At 44.8% G+C, this 25,966-nt stretch overlaps 1 protein-coding gene across 1 annotated transcript in view; it reads left to right on the top strand.

Annotated features, from left to right (window-relative positions):
* The window catches only part of LOC142064843 (uncharacterized), a 34,644-nt gene extending 9,125 nt beyond the window's left edge, over positions 1-25,519 (top strand). Inside the window, exons 2-7 of the mRNA XM_075110319.1 lie at positions 9,024-10,018; positions 16,352-16,403; positions 16,504-16,606; positions 17,824-17,987; positions 21,873-22,118; positions 22,720-25,519. Coding sequence (XP_074966420.1) covers positions 9,024-10,018; positions 16,352-16,403; positions 16,504-16,606; positions 17,824-17,987; positions 21,873-22,118; positions 22,720-23,457 — 2,298 coding nt within the window. The 3' untranslated portion in view covers positions 23,458-25,519. The remainder of the gene's footprint in view (positions 1-9,023; positions 10,019-16,351; positions 16,404-16,503; positions 16,607-17,823; positions 17,988-21,872; positions 22,119-22,719) is intronic.
* The last annotated feature ends 447 nt before the right edge of the window (positions 25,520-25,966 follow it).

The raw sequence follows: 25,966 nt of genomic DNA, 5'->3' as shown, positions 1-25,966 counted from the left end.
CAGTAAGCCTCGTGAAGTCCCACCTTTGCTGAGAGGGAGACATATTCTTTCAGAGGGCTGTTAAGACCATCTCTAACTCCTGCTCTGAATTTCCCTTTGCAGGGAACAGCTCTGGCTTTTGTCTGCAGAGGGAGGCAAGCCAAATTAGCCAGCAAAGCCCCGCACTCAGAGCTGGGTGATCTTCATTTATGGCCTTACATAGGAATCTTGCATCAGGTACTCAAAATATCTGCAGCTACTGCAGAAAATTCTGCCCATTGCTCATAACTGTAGTGTAGGTTGGCATCTCTGGCCTAGTAAGGATAAACTGGTTTTGCCTCTCACCTGAACCGCCCAAAAGCAGCAGAGCATTAGGCTGCCTTTGCTCTGGTTGCTCCGAAGGCAAGTACAAAATGTCAAGTTAGAACGTATGCACAGACCGCGTACGCTGCTGACCACGCTACGGAAAGCTGCGCTGTTCCATGGGCGATTGTTCGGCAAACAGCCCCTGTTTGTGTCTCTGGGAACAAGCATTTTTTTGTAAGGAGAAAAAGGCATTGCATCTCTGAGTTAAATGAGGAGGTCTGTTGTTCTCCGCAGAAACTGGAGTGCGTCGCTGTGCCTGGTGGTTGTCCGAGTGCCCGTGTTTGGGTTTTTGTGATTTTCCTTATCCCCACCTCCTGTTCTCAGAGAGGATCAAGGAGGAGGGATGGTGACCTCATGGTGCAATTATGCAATCTGCTCGAGGCCAGGTATCAAAATACACTGCAGCTGTGAAGCTGAGACCTCGCGGTGTCTGGGGGGCCCTGGGCCTCCTGGCTCTAATGAGATCGCTGACCTTCTCCTGCCACTTCTTCTGCAGCTGCTTTGATTAACAGAGATTTGTTGTGGCAATGGCCTGCCTAACGGCTTGGCAGGCCGCCGTAGGAAATGCTGCATCTACGGGCAGGCGCTAGGAGCTGGCCTCCGAGACCCAGAGCAGGTGAGGATATCCTGAGCCCTGCCAGCCTCTTTCCATCCTGACAGAGCCTACTTGCCTTTACCCAAGGGTATGCAAACATTACCAACCTCCCAGATTTCCCCCCCCCCCCAAAAAAAAGTAAGGGGAAGGTTATCTGTTCTCTGGTGAAATAAAGCAGCACCTTCCAAGCAATCTTGTTGTGATGCTTGAGCTCAGGGCTCAGCTGCAGCAATGTCACATATGGAGAAAATAAGAGAAAATAGCATGCCTACAGTCTGAGGCATATTTGGGCCTCTAGGTCCTGAAGTCTCGTTCAGACTTTGCATTCTTTGCTGTAATTGCTGCACTGCATTCCTGCTTCCCTCCTCTACTCTTCCAACAATATTTTTATTTTCCTTGTCTCCTGCAGCAGCAGGCTTTCCTAGTCCCCTTCCCTTCCTGCCTGCATATTTGTTCTCTTCAGATGTCCTGTAAACGCTTAGAACAATAGAAAGCTTGGTGATAGGTGTGAAAAGAGAGCCCTGTGGAGCTGACTGATGTGTGCCAAGAAGGAATATAAGACGAGTCGGGTTCTTTCCTGAAAATGAGATTTGCAGAGTGGAAATGGCACATCCATAATCACTTTCATGTGGTGGAACTGCTGCTACCCGCCACTGAGATAACAGAGCGTCTGTTAAAAAAATGCAGGTTTGGTTTTGCTTAAATCCAGCAGGTTGCACTCACTTCAAGAAATATTAGGCCCTTGTTTAAAAACATGACTGCAACCGCTCTGATACTATAAATGTATTAAAAGCAAATATATGTGCTCGGCCCAGGTTCAGAGTCCCACAGCTGAACCCTGTTCAGTGGTTGTTTACGGGAATTTGCTCAGGGAGCAAGGAGAGACTACGAAGTGTGTGCAGGTGTATGGGTGTGTGTTGGGACAGGGTTATTGGGAGGGCGAGGGAGACCCCTTAGCAAGCAGGATACTCTCATAACTGATGAGAACTCTTTTGGAGATCAATCCGGGGGGAAAAAAAAAAATCACACCTAAGGACTGGAAAAAAGAGACAGGGACAACTCTCTCCTAATAACTAAGCAAAGTGTTGGCAATTTTTGTTATACTCTGATAATCCCACGTCCTGATCTAATTCTGCCAGGTCTGTTACTTTCAAGCATCCAGAAGTACTTGAAGAGTTGCCCTAACATGGGGCGAGAGAATCTCCTTTTGCTGTTGTCTCATGCTTTAAACAGCAAAGGCAATTTGGCAAAGGGGGAAATGATGATTCCAAGGCACTTCCAGGAATTCTTGTACTGCCAGGTGGAAAAAGAGGTTGGATGTGCTGCTGCTCTATCTAGTTCATGCTATTGAAAGAAAATAAGCCTTGCATGCAAAGATGAGATGAAAATGCAAAATTAAGTAGAACACTAATTTTATAAAGTCTGCAATTAACTTTGTCCTCCACTTGGAAAAAGTCCTACCAGCTTTGATCTCTAGATCAGCCTGCTAGTGAAGTAAATGTGGTCACTTCTTAAACTAACAGACTGGAGCCTTTCCTCAGATCCTGTATTTGATGAGCATCCAAAAAGCTCAGACTTCCCTAACTTGGAAATGCTGTGAGAGGAGAACTTGGGGTTTTCACTGGGAACCACAAGAATTGTATTTCTGGTAGCTTTGCAGCTCGTTCCAGCCACGTCAGCAAGTAAAGACTTGTCTATATTTTGTTTTTCCCCCTGAAGCTGGCAGTGTGGAATGACCACTTTCCCTTTTTCCTTCTTTTCTTTTTAAAGCCCTAAGTTTAGCATTTTCTTTCTGCTCTGGCTGAAAGTTTGAGCCACTTCATATTTCATTCCAGGTGGCTGACTCTGGTTCAAATATCCTCGTGAGACCAAGTGATCTTTAACTCAGAGTGAACCTCCTACTTTTGGAGGGGAGAAGGGGGGAGTAACCGAGATGACATACCTTACCCTGCATGTTTTGAGCAATTGCAAAGATGTTGGTGGAGACAGAGTTTTAAAGAGGTCCCTGGGGCAGAATAAAATGTGAAGGAGCTGGTGAGGTAGTCTCAAAGCGTTGCCAACTCTTTGAAAGAAACACACATGTGCATGCATGTGTCCACACAAGATGTTTTTGATTTTGGAAGGATGAGGGATCCTAAATAAAGCTTGCTGGATTTTCAACCCATTGCTACTATGGTAAGCTCAGATGGCTAAATTTAGTTGTCCAGACTGAACAATCTTGGATTCTAAGACTGCATCCATCTCTATCCAGAAACTAATTGCATACCTCTATGGATGCTGTTGAATCAGCTGCAGGCTGACAAGATAAGGCTACTATAGAACTGCCATGTACTGCCTGCAGTCCTGTTCTGGCCCCAGGCAGCTGCAGTGGATTTTGTTTTTTAAATGAAGAAAAAAAAAATCTACCTGGGTAGGGTTCTCTCTTTTCTACTCTAAAAAACCTCAAAACCCTCAAAAAACCCAACCGCCACCCCCCCCCCCCCCCAAAGGGTAAAGTATCACTTATGTAGTGGGGCTATTTTACAGGAAGGGACAAAATGTAAAAGAATCTTTCAGTCAAAAGCACAGGATCATAACTAAGTATTTTGACTTCAGAGTGATTTTTTTTTTTAAGGATGTAAATACCTTCTATCCCCACCTTCACTCATTACTCTAGTATTAAATCTTTCTAGTAGAGTCTTCAAGCAAAGACCAAAAAACCCTTTAACTTGGATAAGGAGATAACACACGTCTGTTCCTGAAAAGACTAACAAATGCAGCACCTCTTAAATATTCAGTCAGGTTGAAATATAGTGGATTATTCCTCCTCTGTCATTTCTAAAAAGAAGTTGAGGTGACATTTGCAGGTCTGCCTGAAGCTGGAAATACATGTGAGAAATGCACAGAAGCTGAGATGCGCTTAAGTCATTAATGAGGGCAAAGTGGGTTATGATCTTTGCACGTCTTTTACTTGCAAGCCTGCAACTAGGTATCTCTATTAAGTGTGTGGCTTGGCCCCTGAGGATGTCTTGGACATTTAGTGGCTCCACTCTGTGTCTCCAGCTTCCTCTGCTGAGGCTTTCACTCTGACTCTGGGTATGCACCAAGAGAACTTGCTATTTCTTGGACAAGTATGTCATAAATGCAAACAAACTACATTGGACAGGTCCCAAGCTAAAGAATCTGAGATTGTGCTCACAGAAGAATGACAAACACCAAGACAGGACGTCTTCCTTCCTCCTCTTTGAAATAAATACACTTTAAAAATAAACAGTCTGGGATGCAAGCAAGACAGCGTCCTCCAGGATGCTGCAAACAGCAGCTCCTTGTAACCAGCATTAACATGAATGATGAAAATTTATCACTACTTTACCTTTTCGAGCTTCAGCAAAAACTATGAGCACAAATGGGCTGAGGGTTTCCCTAGACAGGACGCTGCATCACTTTGTTTCCACTTCTCTTCAGCAAGGCTTATGTATTTACAAGCAAAACCATATGTCCGTGTCACCTTCTCTTACCAGGTACATGTCACAGCATCCTCCCCACATTCCCTCTGGGCTCCCAGCATCACCTCATGCCAGAAGCATTTCTCTCTTGGAGGCAGGACAGAGAAACTTGAGAAACTGAGCCCTGCCTGCTTCTAGTGATCCAGGCAGAGGCTGGTACCCATCACTGCAGAGCGCTCGTGGGCCACCTGGAGCCTGCCACAACTTGCCATTCATGCCGTTTTGCAAGACCCTCCTGCAAGTGTTGAGCGTGGCTTTGCTCTGGTGGAAGCAGCCAGGAGGGTCTCCTGGCTCTGACGTGTGGTGCCGCAAGAACTTGCCCTGCCCTGGCAAAAAGAGCTTGCTTTTGTGCGTGCCTCTGATGTAGCTGTAGTCTGGTGCCTTCTTTGGCAGTAATTGTGGTTAAAGAAAGGGTGCTAATTAAATTTTTCTCGTAGCATGATTCCCTTACAATGTGTTGATCCCCTGACAGTGTTCCTACTGGAATAACGCAGAGGCTCCAGGGCTACATTCGTAGGTGTCGTGTGAGTGGAGAGCAGAGTTGAGGGTTATGTTACTTAGATGATGATAACTGCTCTTTCCTGTGCATATACTTGGTTGGGCCTTATAATAAACTCCCATCTGGCCAAAACAATTATTCTCCCCCTTTCCTGCATGGGAGTTCTACTTTTTATCAGTGCTACCTGCTTCTCAAGAGCTCTTTGGTGTATAGCGTCCAGTTTGGAGAAATCACATACTGGCTTTGTGCTGCACCCCTACATATGAAGGGCTTGCTCTTTCTTTGGGAGATGGTGCTCCTCAGGAAGCAGGTGCTGGTGTCTGCGGTGAGATTTCTGAACAATGGCTTGCCATCACTGGCGGCCACATCTGTTCCGACCCAACAGAGCTGAGCGCGTAAGAAAAACTCCCAGGCTCTCTACAACTGCATCGCACGTGGGTTTGTCGCAAACCTGCGCTTCAGAGGGCAGCAGGGCGTTCGTCCCACCATCGGGGTACCGCTGCCAGAACTACCTACGAGGGACTAGCACGAGGTCCTGCCTTGTACTCCTGACTCCTGTGTTTCCTGGTGCAGGGGCCTTATAACTCCTTACATAGGTGTATCTTAAGTAGCTTGGAGCTGATGCCAATATTAACTACTCATTTCCAGAGAGTCCAAATGTCAGCACAGGAGGAGGTAAGTAAGTGCGTGACAATGGGGCACTTCTAGTAATGGGCATAGATTTAAGCTTGCGAGTGGCTTGTGTAGTGTGAAAAGGGGAAATGCGACACCTTGGCTTGTTCTGAATTATTCAACCATTGTATTTCTGCCCAAGAAGCAATAGCTGAGAGGTACTCCTTGAGTTACTCCTCCTCTGCAACCTATTAATGCTGTTCCCCTGTTATCCGAGTTACCCTAAGTCAGAAGGCAGGCAGCGTCTGTCTGACCACAGTGGGCTGGAGGTTCAGTTCAACACAACCGTTTTAAACATTTGGGACTCCTAGTCAGAGTGGGAAGTACTGGAAAGCAGATGAACAGGCCTGGTAATCTGGTTCTCCCTGCTCATAATTGACCTAATTAGTGTGGGCATATATCAAGTGTTGTTTTAAAAAAAAACAACAACCTATCATTTGCAGAGATTAAAAACGTGCCAAATTTTTTGCATGCCTCTGACAAAAGCCCATGAGTCTATAACTTGCTGCAGAAGGGAACATCTGTGTCTCATTGATGAAACTCAGCCTTCATAATGGATGATTCAAATGAACTAAACAGTTTTGTCAGTCATTCAGTTGTGGATTATAAATTAATCAGAAATCCTCTCCCCCCTCCCACCCCCTTGGATCTGTCTTGCATTTCCTGTCCCTTGTGGGTTTTTTTCCCTGGTCTCAGAGCAAGTCTTGAATCTTTTCGGTCTCCCAAGCCATAATAAATGGCTTCCATTTATTAGTTCCACCACTGCCATGACCTTTCAGCCATATTTCTGGAATGCACACATTGCACAAATCCCCCCTGCCTGGGTTCAGAGAGGGGGGGTACCTGTCGGGATTCAGCTAGATATTGAAGCCAACTGGTGGCCATGTGGCTTGTAGGGGAACAAGAGGCATTTCAATTTGAACCTGAGACTCCTCGGATGTGTACAGACTCTGCGAGATATTTCTCTCCAAATGATGCCAGATTCAAGTGAAAATGTAGGCAGAAAAGGGAGCCTATCCTGAGAGCGGGGGCAAGAGATTTATGGGGGGATGCACTTACCCATTCAGCTCCTTGATGATTAATCCCACAAGATCCTCTGAACTGATGGCTGTTACTTTTGGGTGTTAACAAAGTCTTCTGGTAGTAGAGGTGGGGCTGTGAACACCTCCAAGCGCCTTCTCAGTGTCTGAAAAAAAGGCAAGTAGATCAGTTCACATATTCCTCAAAATAAAATCTCAACCCTCAATCATTGCTAATTTAAGGAGTTTTGAGCCAATCTGTAATCCTCCCACATCCAGGAGTACCATCCTGCAATAGCAACAGTTCTGGTGCACATTCTGGCTCCAAAACTGGGTACATATTTTAGTTGAAAAGTTAGGCATTGTTTACTGTTTCTTGCTATGCAAATAGCTTATTTAAAAGTGAGCTCAAAAGACTAGCATGGGACAAAGGCAAGCCTGCACTGATATTCTGGGACGGAGGGAAGGAGTATGAGGGAAGTCACAGAAAAGCCCCCTTTGCTTCTTCCAAGTGTAGGAGCAATCCTCTCCTTGAGGGAAGAGGAGCATATTCACTGGAAACCAGCTAGCTTTCAGTAAAATCCAAGTGACAACAACTGAGTCTGTAATTCTGATGTGAATTAGCTAAATGTTAGGATCTATAGCCTCTTAAATTGACATAAAGTTTTGCTGTTTTCACATAGATCTTTACCATGAATTGGCTAATTCGCACTATATCCCAAATTTTACCTCCTAGAGAAAAGATCAGTAAATTACTATCGATTTATTTTGCTATTATATGCTGTGAGACTCCTAAGGCATGAGACAGAGAATAATATGGTTTTGGCATATGAATGTGGCTTCTTTTCCACTTGAGTCTTCAAGCCATAGTCCAGCCCAGGTGCCTTAAATGAGAAGCATATAGTTTTTTCCACTATAATTAACAGCAGCTTTGATTTAAATGGCACTTCTAAAAGTCAAAGATTGGATTTCAAGTTGAATACAGAACACAATTTCCACCCAAGTTGCTGTTTTGGTCCTTTTTTATTGCCATCCTGCCATCCACCCTGAAATCACTCAGAATATGAAAAGCACCTGCTGGGAAACAAAGTTCATGCCTTGCAGAACAGGTCTGGATTTTTATTTTTATTTAAGGGCTTCTAACATTTGGCATTGCATTTTTTTTTCCCGTTTCAATATAAGCCAAGGGGAGGAGCTACGAGGAAAAAAAAATTCCAGAGTATTTTGATCTCTGAGGCTTTATATGGACTTCATAAGCTCTGTTTGTTCTACTGCCAAGCTTCCTTTGTGTTTAAATAGATAACAGACCAAGACAACTACTCATTCCCAATAAAAAAAACCCTCACCAAACCCTAAGCATTCCCTTTCTTTCCCAATTAATTCTTGTAAACCCATGCTCCTGGACAGGGCTTGTGACTTAAGTACTTCTGACTTATTTTTTCCCCTTTTCAAAAAAAATTGCCCACAGCACAGGCAGGGCTCGGTGCTCTCCAAATTTATGAAAGAATCTTGAAAAAAGGCCCTGAGAGTGCCTTTGGGAGAAGGCAGTTGTAAATATGACGTGTGAAAACAGCCTCATGTACCCTTAGAGAAGCAGCAGCGTGGTAGTTAGTGCCACCATTTACGGACTTCCTTCCTCTTTGGATTCTGCAGGCTATTTATGGAGAAAGAAGAAATAGCAAATTTCACATGGGACTATTGCTGTGTTATGTAAAACACACGTTGATTGCCAGTTTACTAGCGAGAGCTGATATCTGCTATCACTATTTTGAGAGGCTTTGCATTTGAAGAGGAGACAATTTACCCAATCAAGCCCACCTAGATTTTACTGCCTATTGAACTAAATAGGCTGAATGTCTTTGAAACAGAAGATGAGTTGGATGGATGAATCATGGGTAATCATTAATGCAAAATTGGGTTTGTTTTTTTTTTACATTAAAAAAATGGTTTTGTAATGAAAATAACAAAGAGTTCAAGATGGTGACACAGTTTTTTCTTTAGCTAATTAAGATTTTTAATCACACAACCAGCTGTTCAGGTCAACGCGTTTGTGTGGTAAAAAGTTGTACGTTAGCCAACAGCACAAATGGATGCTACTATGACCAGTAGCAGAAAGTGAGAATTATATGAATTCCTCATCTGGGTTATATTTCTGTGGAAGTTGATCATTCAATATACACTTCTATAGTCTTTAAGACTGACTGTCTGTATTAGACATATTAGATTAATGCTCCAAATGGGAAACTAGAAGATAGACTTGAACAAGCTTAATGACTTCCCCTTTCTTGAGGCTACCTTAGACCAGCCCCCGAAGGGAAAGAAAAGAGTAGGACCTTCAGTGGGTCTAGTGGACTGCATCCTGTTTATCATCTCTGGCAAGATGTAAGCTTATTTGTTTTATTTCCCAGGTGTATTATTCCTGTGGTGCAGTGGTGGAATCGATGGAAAGAGGCCTGATTTTATCACCAGGTTTTCCAAACAACTACTACCCAGGGACACACTGTGTTTGGCAATTCTTCATTCCTGTGAGAACCCATCTTATCTTGGAAATTTTTGACTTTGACATTTTTGAGAGCTCTAGTGAAACTCCAATCCCCTGGGATGGCTTTTCAGCCACTGCTACGTCAGGAAATAAGGAGATGCCTTCTCTTGAGGAAAACACGGACTTTGGTCTCCAAACTACAAAACCCTCTCTCCAGACCTGGATGTCAAAGGTGGCTCAGAATCTGAGCAGCACAGGAGATCAGTCAAAGGACCTTGCTAGTCACCTGGATGAACTTCCAGGAACTGCCTCAAAAAAAGATGAAGCCAAACAAGCATCTGAAGAAAACCAATCCAAGCAGATGAAGGAACCCAAAGCAATTACCAAGGCTCAGCCAGAAGTACTGCCATTCCCTGTGGCTGGTAGCGCCACAACGCGGAGGCAAAACACCAGTGGCCAGGAAAGAGAAGATGATTTGAAGGAGAAAATCTTGCTTGCCCACCTAGCTGCTAGTGAGAGAGATGATGTCACAGTAGAGAGCTGGACTCTTCCCACAACAGTACTGCCTGTGGAAATCTCCTCCAGCCCACAGTCAGCAGTGGACGTCTGTCCCCATGATGTATTATATGTTTCTGATCTCATCACGTTTTCCTCTCGCTTCTGTGGACCAAATTCACCTTTAAACAAGACCATGGTCTTTGGTTCATCTCTGGAAATGGTTGAGGTTATCATGGAACTGATTACCACCACAGACCGGGGCCGAGGCTTTGCAATGCTCTTCGAATACAAGAACATCACCGACCCCAGCACTGTAGATGCTGTGAGGCAGGAGAGAAAGGAAAACATGATGATACTGGCAATTATAACAGGGGTCGTTTTCTTTGCACTTGCTTTGCTCTCTGCCCTCTGCATAGCTTGCAGGTAAGATGATGCATATCCGAGCCTTTGGAGCATGTGATATTATCCGTACAGGAAAAGACCAGAAAACAAAGTTACATTTCCTTTCCTCTGCTAATGCTTGCTGTCCTTTAAACATAGTAAAGTGCATGGGTACAGAGGAGATCAATGCCAGCCACTACTCCTGCCCTAGGCTTCTCAGTTTTCCTTCCTAGTTCTACAGCTCCTGTGCCTCCAATTTATTTTCTTTTTCTTGCAGAAATACCTGAAGGGTGAGCACTTCCTTGGCATTATTTTGTTTCAACAGCAGTGGTGCCTTTGAACCTCAGTTTTGGGACACTAACTGGCCAATGGACAAATGCAGAACAGAAAAGTCAACCTTCCCCGAGTGTCCTGAGCAGGCTGAGCTGGCTGCCACTGCATCTTTTCACAGTCATTCCACAGTTTGACTCTAACCATCACTAAAGCTCTGCAGAACAGTAAATAATAACAAAAGTATTACCACTTAAAATTAAGACTAAATAACATTTTCCAGTCTGTAGCATGTTCTATCCAAGAGACTGCCGACGTTTTAATTCCAAGGCACTTCATGCGTTAAACGGGCATCTGCATGTCCCTTTGACTGCTAGGGAAGAGCTGAGAGATGTGCTGCAGTACCTGTGATTGTCCCCAAACGTCATCCCAAATAACACAGTCAAGTGAGCTGGTGGTTGGGCTGGGTTGCTAGTTGCCAGGTCCTGAAGCTAACTAGTTAAATGGCTAAAACCAGCCAGTGACAAAAGCATACATCTCCAGTCAGTTGCTTTTATTTCATGTATTTCTTTTCTCTATATCAGGAGAAAGCTTCTCCACCCCCCAGCATATGTTTGCATTTTTCTTACTAACTCCCTAATGAAAACATTTTTGTAGAAACTGTGATTTTTTTTTTTCCTTCCAACAAATTCAGAACAGAGCCCAGGCTCCCCAGGTTTTTGTCAAAACAAACAGTATTTTTCAATTGTTTTGACTTCACTGGAAACATCAGGTAAACTGAAACAAATACTGTCCCTTGCAGGGCTCCACTGTGGTGACTGGGTATTAGTAACAGCATTCATTTCCCAGTGGCAGCATGCTACGGGGCTGTCTTCTCCCTTCCTGCATCCCCTGCCTCATCTACTGTGCATCCTCCAACCCAAAAGGTCTCAGCATTGCCCAGCCACTCCTGGTCACTGAGGTTGGTTTCACAGAGAAGCTTTGTTTTCCTTGTCCTTTTGGAGGCTGCATTTCTAGCTCTTGCTGAATAAATACAAAATGTAGGCCATCATACTGGGTATAAGAGAACGTGGGCAAGGTGGTGAAGCTTAAATGTAATCTCTCTTGCTCTATATAGAAATTCCTGTTTTCAGAGTATGAGCTTTCCATAGTTGTAAGAGTTAAACTTGCATGTGTTACATCTAACTAACCTTTTTCCTTTTTAAAGAGCTTGCAGAACACTAATTTAGACCACAATTTTTTGCTAGCTCTAAAGGAAAACGTCTGGTGGAAAATGTCTTCCAGATACCAAATACTTTATTTTTATACCCTTACCAGTCTTCAAAAGAGACAGAAACATGCTCCCTTCGCTATGGCAGCAGTCTGGGCTGATACACATGTTGAGTAGGCTGTTCTTGCTCCATTACCCCTATTTAATGTCACTGTAACTATCCATGAAGCAAAGTATTATTCAAACCAGTAAGCATACCGGCAATCTGAGATTGCGCCGGCTGAAGTCTAACCTGCGCAGCCTGTTTAGAAATCAGGCCGCGCTGCTCACGTGCACAATTTGCCTTTTTGCTTGTCAGATGTTTACAAAAATAAAGTAATATTCTGCTGTTGCTCACCAACAGAGAAAAACTGAATGCATTCTTTTCCCCACATACAGATGTTTGTATGTTCTTGTCACTGCAAATACATCCTACCGGGGTCCCGTGGCACAGGACCAGGATTAGACTCACTTAACACTGGCACTTATGCCTTTTCATTGCTCTACAACTCTTCTTTTTTAAGGGGAGATGTACCTCAGTCAGCTATTGACTGTGTATAAACAGAGACTACCCCTAGTCCTTTAGCCTCTTGAAAGGCCTTTTACTATCCCAGCTGCCTATATTCTCCGCATGCTATTCCAGGGAGGCCTTGATTACAATACTTAAATGTTTTAAGTCTGACAAGAAATTAAGTGAAATCTGACGCATGTGGAAGCAAAGCCATGACCTGCGCCGAGCAGCCTGGCTTGTATTGCACCGCAATAGCCTTTTTTCCCCTCTTTACTGCGCTAACTGCATCGGGGATATTGGTCTCTGGCCCCAGAGCCGCTGGCACTGGTTGGAGCTCACCTACACTTTCCAGCTGTGGGGTTTTTAACACAGCTCGGAATAAGACTGCAGAGGCCATTAAGCACATCAGAACTTCTCTTAGTTTGAGCCCACAAAAGTCTATTTTATGCTTTTTGCCCTAAGTAAGGGCTTGAAGTCAGGTGTCAAATGTGTATTAGCCACAGCCTGTCCTCACTGCAGAAAACATCAGGACTGCAAGGGGTGGGCTGGGGGAGAGATGAAGGTGCTTCAACAACGCAGCACGCTCAGAAATGGGACCAGCTCTCCGAGGCATGATAGTACTCGCCCTGGCTGGAGCGTGCCATTGGAAAGGATGTTAATAGGAACCTTCAAGCTCTTGGCCTCGTAAATTTGCCTTCCACTTCCTTTTTCTCATCGTAGCTTACTTGTTCCTCTGGTACCAGGTTTAGCTGTATTTTTTTTTCCATTTCTATCTGCTGCTCTTGCTCAGCTAAAAGTAGCAGGCTCTGCCTTGCCAGGGGTAGAAATGGCCCGGGATGGGCTTGGCACCTACTGCCCCTCCAATGCACCAAGTCGTCAGCAGTGTCTGCTCGGGCTCATTGCATTCAGCCAGGGCAAAGCTCTCTGGGGAAACTCCAAGTCTCTGCCACACTGCAGCTTTTGTTTGCTGTTTGGCGAGGGAATGAAAGCTTCAGTTGTTAGTTGGCCAATAATTCTAATTACTTTTGGCCATGAGGCCTGGCTCGAGTAATGGGGTATTTTTTATTTTCTTTCCCAAGCCCCAAGAACAACAGACATGTCCACCTTATTTAATTTTAATCCTGTCCAATGCAGTCAGACTTGTGCTGGATGGTTGCAATCCATGGATTGCAACTGCATTTTACATCTGCATAGCCTGCCAATGACCTGTTTCCAATTACAGCCCCCTATGTGTACAGTTATTTCATCGAGTCATCGTGTGCTGCCATCTCTCCATGCGAGCTGCCCTACCGCTCACTGCCTGCGGCCGGATCGTCACCCGGGGGTGAAAGTTTTCCTTCACCGTAGAATGCTCTCCTAGAGAATCCTAGTCACTTCTGGGCTAAAACCAGACCTTTCCTTTGCCACCCTTGTGCTAGGTGCAACCCAGAAGTCCCTGCCTGCCTGTTGCAGCTGTGACCCCCATTTCTGTCCATCTGCACATCAGGCTGGGTTAGTTAGAGACCTAAGACAGCCGGGCCTAGCTGGAGCTGCCTGCTGGGCAAAAAGCTTCCAACAGTCTTGAGTTTTTTTGCTTTACTTGAGGAGTATGAAGCAATGGGTTTTTTTAAAAAAAATTACAGCTTCTTTTAAATGATGGAAACTGCTGTATTTGCACGTTGGCTCTTTTATATCCATGAGCTGTGCACCAATCTAAATCGCTGGACTCCTTGGTGGCGAGGTACTGCAGCACCCCACGGGAGGTGTAGTCCAACTGGAGAACGAGCTCAAGAAAGAGTAAGATCCCCAGTCCTGCAAACCAGCGCATCGCTCCAGGCGCTGTGGCAGCAGCACTGAATAGAAGAAAAAAAATTTCCAAGTTTCCAGCAAAATTGTTGGCTGAATCTAGAAACTCTAAGCCTTTGCGTGCGTTGGTTTTTAACAGTAAATCAAATTGTTCAGTGGAAATCAGACAGCTGATACCCAAAGTGTGCTGAGGGAAGAAATAGTTAAAATGGGGACATTTCAAGCAGTTACCATCCTTTAATCCTAATTTAAGCTTTGGGAAGAATGGGACTCTTCCTTCTCTTATTCCCCCTTATTCTACCATACTTGCGGAGAAAACTTGTCTCTGCTGGGGGACCTTACCCTCCGTTTGGTTCATTCCGCCAGACTGCAGTGGGTATTTCAAAGTAGTTACAGTGCCTGCTAAATATCGTAGAGCACAACATTTATAAAGAATGGCAAGGAAAGGAGCCAAGAAGATGTAAGATATTTCAGTTTCTTAATGCAGAACTTGCTCTGTCTATCCTAGTTTATCACAGCCATCAGTTGCTGGGACTTTTAAAATGGGTATTTCATCTTTTCAGCTTTATCCCAGAGTATGAATATCTCATAAACGGGACAGCTGTATGCAAGAATCGGAGGAACACATTTTCATTTGTGTTTCTGAGAACTCGAACACTTTGTTTGTTAAGTCATGCTAAAAGTTCAAATAACAAACCCAAAAGTGAGACCATCCAGATAACTGACAAGTCTGGGTTGCCAATGCCTGATGTTCAGTGTGAAAGAAATCTGTGCTAAGTTGTGTTTTCTTAGAGGAGAACATTTCCTTTGTGCTCTTTAATCCCTGGGTGGGAATATTTTAACAGATTTGCGTGTAACATGCCAGTTATTTGACACAAGAATATTTCATAGAAATATCAGATTTGATTACATTTTTGTCACGGGTTTTGGCAGGAAAGAGCTGGGAGGAGGGAAAGAGTTTTTAAAAAAGTGAATGCAATGTGGAAAAAGGTGCCAATTACACATAGTTCTCCCACCATCTACCTGAATGCCTTGACCACCGCACTGATTCATTATTTTGGGGTATGTTTTGCCAGGTGACTCCTGCTGGAATGGTTCTGTTGCCAAATGAGAGCTTCTGGGGCGTGCGTGACTATTTACATACACATTTTCCACTCTGGAGTATTTCCTACTGGGTTTGATCTTGCTTGATAAGGCATCACCACTCCTACATGGAAGCCTTTCCCTGCTCCCCCTTCCTGAATCAGTGCATTAAGGACGAACCTTCCCTGCTTCAGCCCCAAGTTCCCCCAAGGAGCCCAAGCGTTGGCCGATGCCATTGTGCCTCCTGGAGTATCAGCTATCCATCTGTACCAAGTCTGGATTAAACTCTCCAGTGCCAACTCGCTCTCCTCTTTTTCTGTAGTCTTCTCTGTATTCACTAGGGATAGCGCTGGGGCTGCGTCATGGGATTTTTTTCTCCTTCAATTCACTTGTCAGTCAATAAGCATTTTTTAAGAGATCCAATGATACGGTGAAGGAATGAAACCCACAACCCTGAGATGGAGCAGACGCCAGCTCCCAGCCAGCCTCATCAGGTGGCCTCTGAATCCCCATTCTTAAAAACAAACATTAATGAAATGATGACTGTACACTTGAAATCTTGGCTTCAACACATCACTAACAAAAGAAACTTGCATAGAGGAGATTACATGCCTTAAAACAAACCAACCCCTCCAACAAGAGGGGAAATGCCAGCCAACAGCACAGATAGTAGGGAAAACTAACACCAGTCCCATCCTGTCTGGTCAGTGCCTTAATCCTCCCACGCATCTTTGCACAGTCCCATGGAGAACCACGGTACACAAAGACAAAATACACTTGCTTCAGTCATTATCACGTTCATTACCGCCAGCCTTTCTCTGTGACATCTTCACGTCTTATTAATCCAAAAGTAAATAACACTAGTTGTTTCATAATCTCAGTTTTAGTAAAAATATGAAAAAATTGTTAAGAACCTGCTTTTGTCTCCCTTCAGCCAAGAGGCACGTCTACCCTGTTATCATCTGCCATAGCGCTGTCTTTTAATAAAATGTTCATACAGATGAACAACATCTGACGCTCTCTGCTTGCTAAATATAATCTAGCACACAGTACTGGCTACACAGAGGAAATATTCTGTCTAACAGGGTAAGAAAGATGTCACTGCCCAGACCAAAGGCAGGATTTCAGTTCCACTATTTAGTTACTGACGTGAAAGAGCAGCCGGCAGGGGGGAGCCTGGTGGGACTTGGCAGACGTCTGACCTCTGTTCCTGCTTTTGCAGTCATCATGGGAAGAAGGTGACAGGGTCTCCTCTTCTTCAGCTGACTTTCCACTACATGAGCATATCATTTTCTCCCCTGGCCTACAGGCCTTGTTGCCCTGAGTCTTGGCAAGTATTTTGGATGCTCCTGTAGGCAGGAGAGCTCGTAACCTGGTGGGTCCCCCTCGCAGGATGAGCACAGCTGAGACCTTCCCTTCTGTGGGTCTTTAACTTACTTGTGGGCTTCTTGTTGTTGTTGCTGTCTCTCCTTTACAGGCAGAGAACATGCCCCAAAAGGAGCTCATCCAACGCATGCGGTGACCAGGAGGTTAGTGCTAATGGCTTCAGCAATTTCTGTTTCTCTCTTTCATATTGGCTGTTGCACTGTTTATCTGATGATGTTTACTGGGGCATGTTCTGAGTTGTAGAATGGGATCCAGAACTCCGCCGTTGATATCAATGAGCTCCAGCTGGTGGTGCCAAGTCGGGAGAATGAAAACAACAACCACTCTGTCAGCCGGGAGCAGGCGGGTAAGCACGGGGCAGCGGCGGGAGCAGGTCAGGGCACCCCGTAGCCCCTGACCAGTTAATCAGATCATTTCTTCCCTGCAGTCCTCCTCACTGTCTTGCCCATGCACAGCTGGAGAGCCACTTCCCAGCAGAAAGCCTTTGTTGTGGGAACTATTCCTTGCTGCTCTCCCCCCTTCCTGGTAGGGTAATTCCCCTGGCAAGGAGCACGCACAAGCACAGCTCCAGGACACTGCCAACAAGAGCTGTAGTAGCACATGGCATTGCAGAGACACTGGGTTAGCAAAGCAACAAACAACTTATAAAGACCCATAAACTGTGGAAGAGTTTCACCTGCCCTGTGCCTAACCTTGCCTAAGAAGGATGGGTTTTACAATGCTTACATTGGCTTTGGACAACTTGACTCCTGGAGCTAACTTCTGAAGGGCTTTATGAATGAGACTGCTTTAGATGACATTTACTTCACAGAGCGTTTCAACCACAAGAGACCCCAGCTGAGCTGCAGATAACGTCACTTGCTGCAATTTTGAGTCACAACACATGAATTGCATCAGTGCCCCTTTTGGTTGGAAAGGGCCAATGGGGAGCTAGGTCATGTGTTGCTACACCCCTTCAGTTTTCCACTCAACCATCAGCCATTACAAGGATATCTTCCTAAAAAGCTAATCCTGTGCTCCCAACCATGACAGCTTCACATCTCCTTCTTTGGAAAAGTCATCGAGGAGGTTGCAGCCAGAGGTCTCCTGGCCTGGCCCAGTTGGACAGGCTTTGGGGACACACGCACTCACACAACCCTGTGGCAGTCCCTGGAGAGCAAGGCTGCCTGTAGGAGCAGCATCATTAGAGTTTAAGCAAAAAAGCACAGCTCCCAGTGTTAACAGGGATGAGTAAATACAAATAAAGCATAAGCTGAGCAAATCCACAAGTTTCTGATCTGCAGCACAACTGTGTGTGTTTAGTATGAAGTATTTCAGTTTGGGTCTGTCGTTATTAGAAAGCAGACCCAAGGGTGTTCCTCCCCTTTTGTTTTGTTTTTAAAAGCTTGCAGTTTCAGGAGAGCAAACTGTTGGCTTGAATTTTGTTCTGGCTGGTGTGACACACAGCCAAAGCCTGCTCTAGATTGTCTGGGGAGAGAGGGAGGAGGGTTTGTCACGGAGGAGTTAGGAACAGATGTTTTGGACTCTTGCAAGCAGTCATTATTGATTTTCTTCTTTTCTCAGTCACTTCCTGCGGAGGCAGCACAGAACGGTCTCCTCAGGACACTGACCCAGATGTACCCTCCTCCACATCCGCAGTGACCACCGAGACTGGGAGCGATGAAGTGTTCATTATTTCTGCTGGACCTGGGGCCAGCGGGCTGAGCTTTACCACCTACAGAATACAGGTAGCAACACTCTTCGGCATCTCTAGCAAGACACAGGTGGCCCTCTTGGGCAGCACTTGTCATATCTGTCCATTTATGCTTACTGCCCACTTCGCAAGAATGGTCGTGACCGAGGCAGGCAGTTCTCCTAACCCTTGAGCCCAGTTGCCATCAAACGATGTAGGCTGTGATCTCCCAAGCCAGCATCTTCCCAGCTTTGAGAAGAGCAAGTGCAGGAGTCTACCTTGGATCCAATAGGTGATAATGCAGAGGTCTGCCAGCAGGTGGTAGGACCAGCCCTCAGAAATATGCTAATTGGCAAAGATGATGTTCCATTGAAAACATCACTTGTAGCAACTGAAGGACCTGGGAGTCAGACCTGCTCCTGCCCACTGCTACCAAGTGGTCAGGGAAGTTACTCAGCTCCTCAGAAAGCTAGTTACCTTATTTCACCAGGCTGTTGTGAAAGTTAGCAGTATATACTCCAAAAAAATCAAGCACTTCAAGTGAAAGCACCAGGGTCCTTTCAAATCCACACACAGAAACCTGAATCGGTTCAGTAAGTTCTCTCTTATTTTAGCTCTTTGCCCTGCACTCCTTCAATTATTTGTTTAGAAACAGATGAAAGCTCCAAAGCCTCAGGTCTGGCTGCCACCTCTTCAACCTCGAGCGTAGCGCCTGACAGAGCACATCCATTACCAGTCTGTATTAAAGCCTTTCCCAGGTCAATACTCTCCTCTCCAGTGCCCTCTCTTTTTCCCACAAGAGGAGGAACAACCAGCCAAGGAACTCACATGCCTGAGGACAGTCTGTATAATACTTCTGTCACAGTTTACAAAACAAAAGCATTCTGTATCCCTGCACTTGATTAGGAAGTTAGCCAGGAGGCCAGGCTGGTCAGGATTTTCCTACGCTAGCATAAGGCATGTGCTAAGCTTTGCCTCCAGCCAGCCACACTGATTAACAGAGAGAGGGAAAGCAGGGAAAAGAGCCCTGGTGCCTTCCCTTGCCCCAGCACGTTACCTTCTGCAGGGCAGGGTGCTGGGAGCTGTGTTGGTGCCCAAACTGGGCACCCTGGAACACCTGCGCTCCTCCGTCCTTCCCAGAGGAGAGAGCTTCACCTGGTGGCAGCCACATACAAATACAGCTTCTAGACAGGAGGGAAACCCCTCGTTCTTCCTCTTTTCCCCACTTTAGTCAGAATAAACAAATACACTTGAAGAAGAACATTTGTATTCTGCTATTCCCTTCTGCAAGCAATCTATCAGAGGAGATTTATGCATGTGTAACATATATATGTAAAATACTTAGTGTTAAAACAGTTCTAAGTGAAGGTAACCCAGAGAATTAAAGTGATTTACCAGAGTATTAACTCAGGAGGCATCTCATCTCCTTCTCAGTGATGTCCATGCTGCACACAAGTGAGCCGCTGCACTCAACCAAACCCCTTAGGGAGCAGAAAACCTACTCGGAAAGGATGAAAGGGCCTCTTTAAAAGCTCCGGGTCTTTCCCCACAGCTGAAGACTATCATCTCCAACGGGGGTGGAAATTGAGCACAGCAGGCTAATTACAAACCTGTGCTCAAACGGGATCCTTTCAGGCCACTGGAGTTACTCAGGGTTACTGGATGTAGAAATAAACATGTTTACAGTTTAATTTCTAAATGTGTATTTTTAGGGTGTAAAATGCAGCTGGCCAGCCAGCTCCTGACTTTAGCCTCTGAGCCCTGCAGAGGGTATGGTGCGTAGCTTTTGTGGACCAGCACTAGGCGAGCGCTGGAGCGTAGCCACTTTCTTGGCAGGAGCCAAGATGTTATCCTCATGTGAAAAGACATGTGAAATCCTAAGCCTTCAGTTAATAACACCATCAGACTCACCCTACCCAAAATGCTCGACTAGACAAAGCAAGCTATAAGGAGCTTTCATTAAAAAAATTATCCTGGTATTTCCACTGAGAAATGGTGGCTGGCACTTGGTCTGGTGCCCCCCAGTAAGCGTGAGCCTCAGCTCTGCTGGTGGAAGCCAGCGATAAACTGGCTTCTGCTTTTTAGCTTTTAAATCCCATTTGAAGAAATCGATCCTCTGTCAGGAGGCAGGGGCTGGGAGAGCAAACACACGCCTCTGTACGTGGACGAGCGTGAGGAGGCGGAGGGCAGGAGGGCTTTCAGGTGGCTTCTGAGGTGGCTTCATGGCTTTCTAAGTCCTGTTTGGTTTAAGTCATCGTTCAGCCTTTGGCTAAGCGACAGCTATGACCTCCGACTTCTAGTCAGACATTACAAGTTTCAGATACAAAGGTTTGAGTAAAGGGTATCATGATGGAGGTTTAAGAAACATTTTTTGCTAAAACGTTTTCAAAAATCTAGAAAATACATTATTCATCTTTGTAGCTACTTCCAGTATATCTATCTCAAAACCAGCGCCTGGCTTTTACCCCAGTTTGGAGATACTTATAATAATATTAGAATAATTAATCCCAAGACAGCCTGAAGAGGCTTCTGTGGAGAAGACAGCTGGCTTGTAAATTTATAAATCAAGATTGTTACTTTAACTAGATCTGAGACTAAGAGCTTAACTTCGAAACAAACTTATCCAGAGCCTGAAGCCTCTCCCAGCTTCCTCCTGAGATTTTCTTTCTGCTGTAGTAGCTAATTTCTTGCCTCTCTGCCTGTCCATTTCCAATATGACGTTTTAACTAAAGTTTCTTTGATTTGCAGAAACTTGAGAGATTAATTTTCTCAGAAATAACAAATGACAAGTTTCTGGTTCCTCAGGACTTTTAAATCCAGGACTCTGTGGGATTTATTTCAGACCCCCTTTAAGGACTATGTAAACTTTGGGAATGTGGATTTCACATTCTTCTCGTGACAACCATATTCGCACAGCTGAAAATTAAAAATACATATAGAGTTGTGGAACAGGAGGCTTATATAAATAACAGGTGAAGTATTAGTAAGAGTGAAAGGAGATTCACAGGACAGTCAGGGATTCTTTAACTTTTCTGCCTCTAAACCCACATCAATATTAAGGACAAAAGTTGTGATTTTAAATATAACATTGGAACTTATAAAGTAGGTAAGAGATCTTTAGAAGTCGTCTATAGTCCCTTCCCATGTCGGATCAACTCTGCCTTATACAGAGCTGGTGACAATGATTTAATGTGATCTCACTTACTGATGATGCCAATTTTACACCTGTCTGGACATCTTGTTCCACTGCTGAAGCATGTTTTCCACCTGAAAAGCATTTCTTACGGGAAACGAAAATTTCCTTGGCTCCAATCTAGGTCTTGTGCTTCTCGTTCTATTCACCACAGATACCAAGAACAGATTATTCCCTTTCCTTTGTTTTTAATTCTTTTTATTTTCATAACTCTTCCCTAACGTAGGATAACGAGCACCACTTACTTCAGTCCTCCCTCCTGAATCATGCGATCTTGAGACTTCGGTTCTCTCGTTGCTTGCTTCTGGGTTTCCTTCAGCGGGCCCCTTGAAGTTTTGTTTCCCCAGACAGACATATCTGGAGCCTTCCAAGAGCCAAGAGGAGTGGAAGAATTATGGTTTTACACAGTGAAGTTTACTACTCTGATCTGTCAGATACCTTCTGTAAAATAAAGCCGTACATATTTGATGTATTTGGCTAGTGGTAGGACTTAATTTTATACGTAAACTGAGATTTCCCAGTTCATTGTTAAACCTGAAACTGGGGAAACAAGGTAAAACTTTCATCTGGGGAAGCCAGTGGACTTTGGGAACATGCTGGAAGAGCAAGACGTTGCATTCCTGTGCCTTGTGCCGAGAAGAGAACCACTGAAGAAATCAGTCTCTTGCAATAGCAGCGTATTTTTAGAGTGTTTTAAAAACCTTTTGAGGAAGGATGCTGTAACCGACCTTTATTTACTCTTTCCAGGACAAAAACCTAAAAAGAAGTGTCACAAGCCCAGCCTCTGTGTCTGACTGGCTGGCGTCTAATCACACGGCTGCCGGAGCAGATGCTGTTGAGAAGGGGACCGTCCCGCTGGAAAGTCACTGTCCCAGACAACGCACGTGGAGTGCCCGCACTTTCCACGACTTCCTGGCTCCAATACCACAGCTACAGAAAAAATGGTGTAGCTGGACCACCAACAGTCCCTTCACGAAGCTGGTTGACAACAGTGTAAGTCCTGCAAGGAGGGGAGGACGTGGCGGTCGGGGACTGGGCCCCAGTACCCCGAGCCGCTCGCTGACGGGACACGGTTTCCCCCGGCCTGCTTTGCCTCTCCAACCTGCAATACGTGTTTCAGTCCGTCTTGCTTGGTGTATGGGAAACTATTTGCCTAACTATATTGTAATTTATTCAGGCTTTCCTGAAGTGCTAAGAAGCTGTATTTTCCAGCAGTAAGCTGGTTAAGAAATTATTCCCAGTCCAGAAAAACATCAAAAAATGCCTTCAGAGTAGATTATCTCACTGAATGTTCTGACATGTACTTTTTTTCCTTCTGGTTATGTCTTAAATTTAATTTTAATTGACGTATTACTATTGCATTGCAAGGAATCCGTAGGTGTGGGAGGGATATCTAGGTCTCTCTGACCGTAATCGTCAAAGCTAATAGAGTATGTTTCTTCTTTTTTACAGTAATAACATAGGGTTTTGCCAAGGAATGCATCTCACCTCTAACATAACCAGGAGTTTTAACTTTTAGTTCCCTGGGGATCAAAGTTTCTCAAGATAGCTGCATTTCATGGCACGTCTACTGATCTATTATTATTTTGCGCAGGGTTTTCCTACAGCTGCCAGATCCCAAGGTGTCCCGACCAGAAAGGTAATCTCAGCCACTGAGATAGAGGGAGCATCAGAGACCATCTACTCAGGTTCATCTGCCAGCAATGCCTCATACCCCCTCACTCTGTCTGCACAAAGGCAGAGGAAGCTAAGCTCCTGCAATTTGAAGAAATCCAGGTTTGGGAACCCTTATTTTGGATTTTTAGCCAGTTCCCCTGACAGCAAACAGGTGAGGTCCTTGGATCCCTCGAGGCATCTAGTGGCAGCATCTCCAGTTATCAGCCAAAGCCCCAAAAATCTTCTAGAGAGCTCCAACCCACTGAAAATCAACTTGGTCAATGGTTCGAAAACAAAGGAGCTTATGGCAGAAACCGATAAAAACAAACCAGTTTTTGTTATTTCTGAAGAAGGGGATGATCAGCAGCCCCTGGTCCTAGCAGAGCATCTTAGTCAATGTGGAGATCATCTGTCAGAGCAAAATGCTGCGTATGCTCCAGCTGTGCCAGACAAACAGCTGGCGGTTCTGACTGTTGAGGGGAACAGCTCTGCCAGCTTCACGTCAAATCTCCCCCTTTGGGCAAAATCCCCTGGTTTATACAAAGGTCACGTGAGGGCCCCCAGCTCTTCCAGGGACCAGCAGAGCTCAGCAGCTGCAGATGCTAATATTACCGAGACCCCACAGAACTATGACACTGTAGCTGCTCCTACGCTATGCCAAGCTTCAGTCCAGTGATGCCCTCGGAAAACATCAGCTCACAAAAACAGAGGCAAGAGGGAGCGACCAGGGTGAAAGCTGTGCCGAGTAGGCGAGCGTGGCAGTCATAGATGGGTGCAACTTCGTTAGGAGCGGTCTTTGCTTCCCACCCGCTGGGACTGAGATTACGAGGACATGTGCCATAGCACAGCCCGAATGCCATCTTCCCTTACGCTCACTAACCTCCTCTCTATTCTTCTGCATGAAATTATGATGTGGTTTCTACAAGAAAGCATCCTCTGAAAAGGTACTTCAGAAAACCTTTTCTGGAATGAGAACCGGGAAGCGTCTGAGACGGTTACATCGGGGTTTATATCTGAAATGTAAATCAGTCCTCTGTCACTGTGGTATCACTTGAGCCTTTCTGCTGGGAGCTATGAGTTAAATTCTGTTTATAGCTATGCCTGTACAATCCAAGCCTTGCCAAGCCAAGGGTAAGAATTCAATCGTGCATGTTTGCATACAGTTTTTGTAAACATAATTTTAAGCATTTTGTAACTTCTACACTCTAGCACAGACTTTACCAAGCATTCGCACCTCTAATATTAAAGACCGTGATTGTCTCATGTCCTAACTCTTTAGAGAAGTGTACCAATAAGCTACGCAACCCATACTGGATGCTAGTGCTATAAAAGGCTGATGTAGCTTTATCTTTGTTACATCTACATAGGCTTAAACCACCTCAGGCCACTGCATTTTTAAGTGACTCCTCATGGCAACAGGAGCATGTGTACAAAAACACTGAGACACTAGGAATAGTCTTCAGCATCCAACACGGATATTTGCAGCTGCTCTGCTGCTATATCCACCAGCTATTTATTGCTGGTAACGCACATTGACTAGAGAACTATTTCCCTCCCTTTAGCAGGCAAGACTTAAAAGACAAAATTAAGTGGGGCAAACTTGGAGCGCTCACTTTCTTTAGAAACGAACTACTAAGTGGCTGTGCCTCCCTGATTACAAATCCAAGGCGCTCAATGGAACACCAAACCGAAGGGAAGCCTGCTAATCCTATTGCCTTTAATAACCCCATCAGTATTTTAATTGCCTCCTGGTGATATTTTCCTATCTTTCCAAGAGACTCCTGCATGTTCAGCCCACAACCTGGAATTATTTTGCTTTCTTAAATGAAAGAAATCCCTTATGAAGATGTATTTTGCAGCTGACACAGCACATTGTTTTTAAGCAACTGTATGTCATAAAACAGGTGTCAGAAAGAAATCGTCAGTACAAGTCTTGCCCTATATCAGCCACAGTGTGCTTCGAGTTATCTTAATCCTTCTATGTGAAGGCATTTAAGTCTGATTCCTGAAATATTTAACTGAACTATTTATGATTTCACCTGCTGTTACAGCTTCCATTTGCCACCTATTAATGCCTGAGCTACGCAACACAAGATTGTAGGTTTTGCCTTCTATTTTGTGTGTGTGTTTAGGTGTCTACGTAGACACAGAAGCCTTGCATTTGGGAGCAGTGTGAGCAAAAGCACACGCCCTTTAGCAGTTGACTCAAACTCGAACAGCAACCAAGTCTCTGCATTTGTTATTACCAGACTCTGTTGAACAGTTTTGAAGCACAAAGGTCTGGCTCAAAGTTGAGGTTTTCTTTGTTGCTGTTGTTCTGTTGTTTTTTTGGTTTTGTTTTTGTTTGTTTGTTTTTTTTTTTTAATTAATGCTACATGATTCGAAGGGAAGAGTTAATATATTTATGATTTAAGGAAATATTTAGAAGTCTTCAGTACTCTAATAATAACTTCCACTGCATTAAATTCATATACATTGTAATTCAGAGTCAATGTTCTGTTACTTATTACATTTCTAAAAATTGAAGTACTAAAATCTACTTTTGAAAAGCACTTGTGTTCAGTTATTGACAATAGCTACATTTGAAGGGCTGGAAAAAGTGGCTTTTTCAATAAAAGCGTCCTTAACTATTCATTTCTACAATGTAATGACACTGCTTTTGTTTATTTTGCTGCAAGACTAAGTTGTATGGGCACTGCCTCAGCGCACCAGTACATTGCGTGGCGTGCAGCAGTACAGCCCCCCCAGCAGCTGCTGCAACGGCACGAGCACAAAAGCCGCTGCATCATTCAGTCAGCCGCCACCCGAGGATTAGACCCTGTTTGATTTCTCCTGGGTAACCTGGCGAGATACCGAGGTGGTTGTTTACGCTCGCTTCCTCCGCTACCTGTCGGTGTAACCAAAGAACGGAGCTTTCTAAACCTGTGAAGACCGCTGCCGGAGGCTGCTTGCTGTGGGAGTTGGGACTTCCTTTCACACGCCGCTTATCTTAACGCCGTGCACCTCTTCCATCATCGCTGCCTGCTGTAGCGGCGTAGAGCCGGTGGTACCCGGGACACTAAATCCTGTACCGTACGATCAGCATGGACTATATAATGTGTATATATAGAGAGAGGCCATCGTCCTGAAGAATATGCAGTATTGGACAATGCTGCTTGTTCTCAGAGCAGATGTGGCCAATACTC

Source organism: Phalacrocorax aristotelis, chromosome 15, assembly GCF_949628215.1.
Source record: "Phalacrocorax aristotelis chromosome 15, bGulAri2.1, whole genome shotgun sequence".
NCBI lineage: Eukaryota > Metazoa > Chordata > Aves > Suliformes > Phalacrocoracidae > Phalacrocorax > Phalacrocorax aristotelis.
Note: the sequence above shows the minus strand (reverse complement) of the source record. Positions and strands in the feature narration are given on the sequence as shown.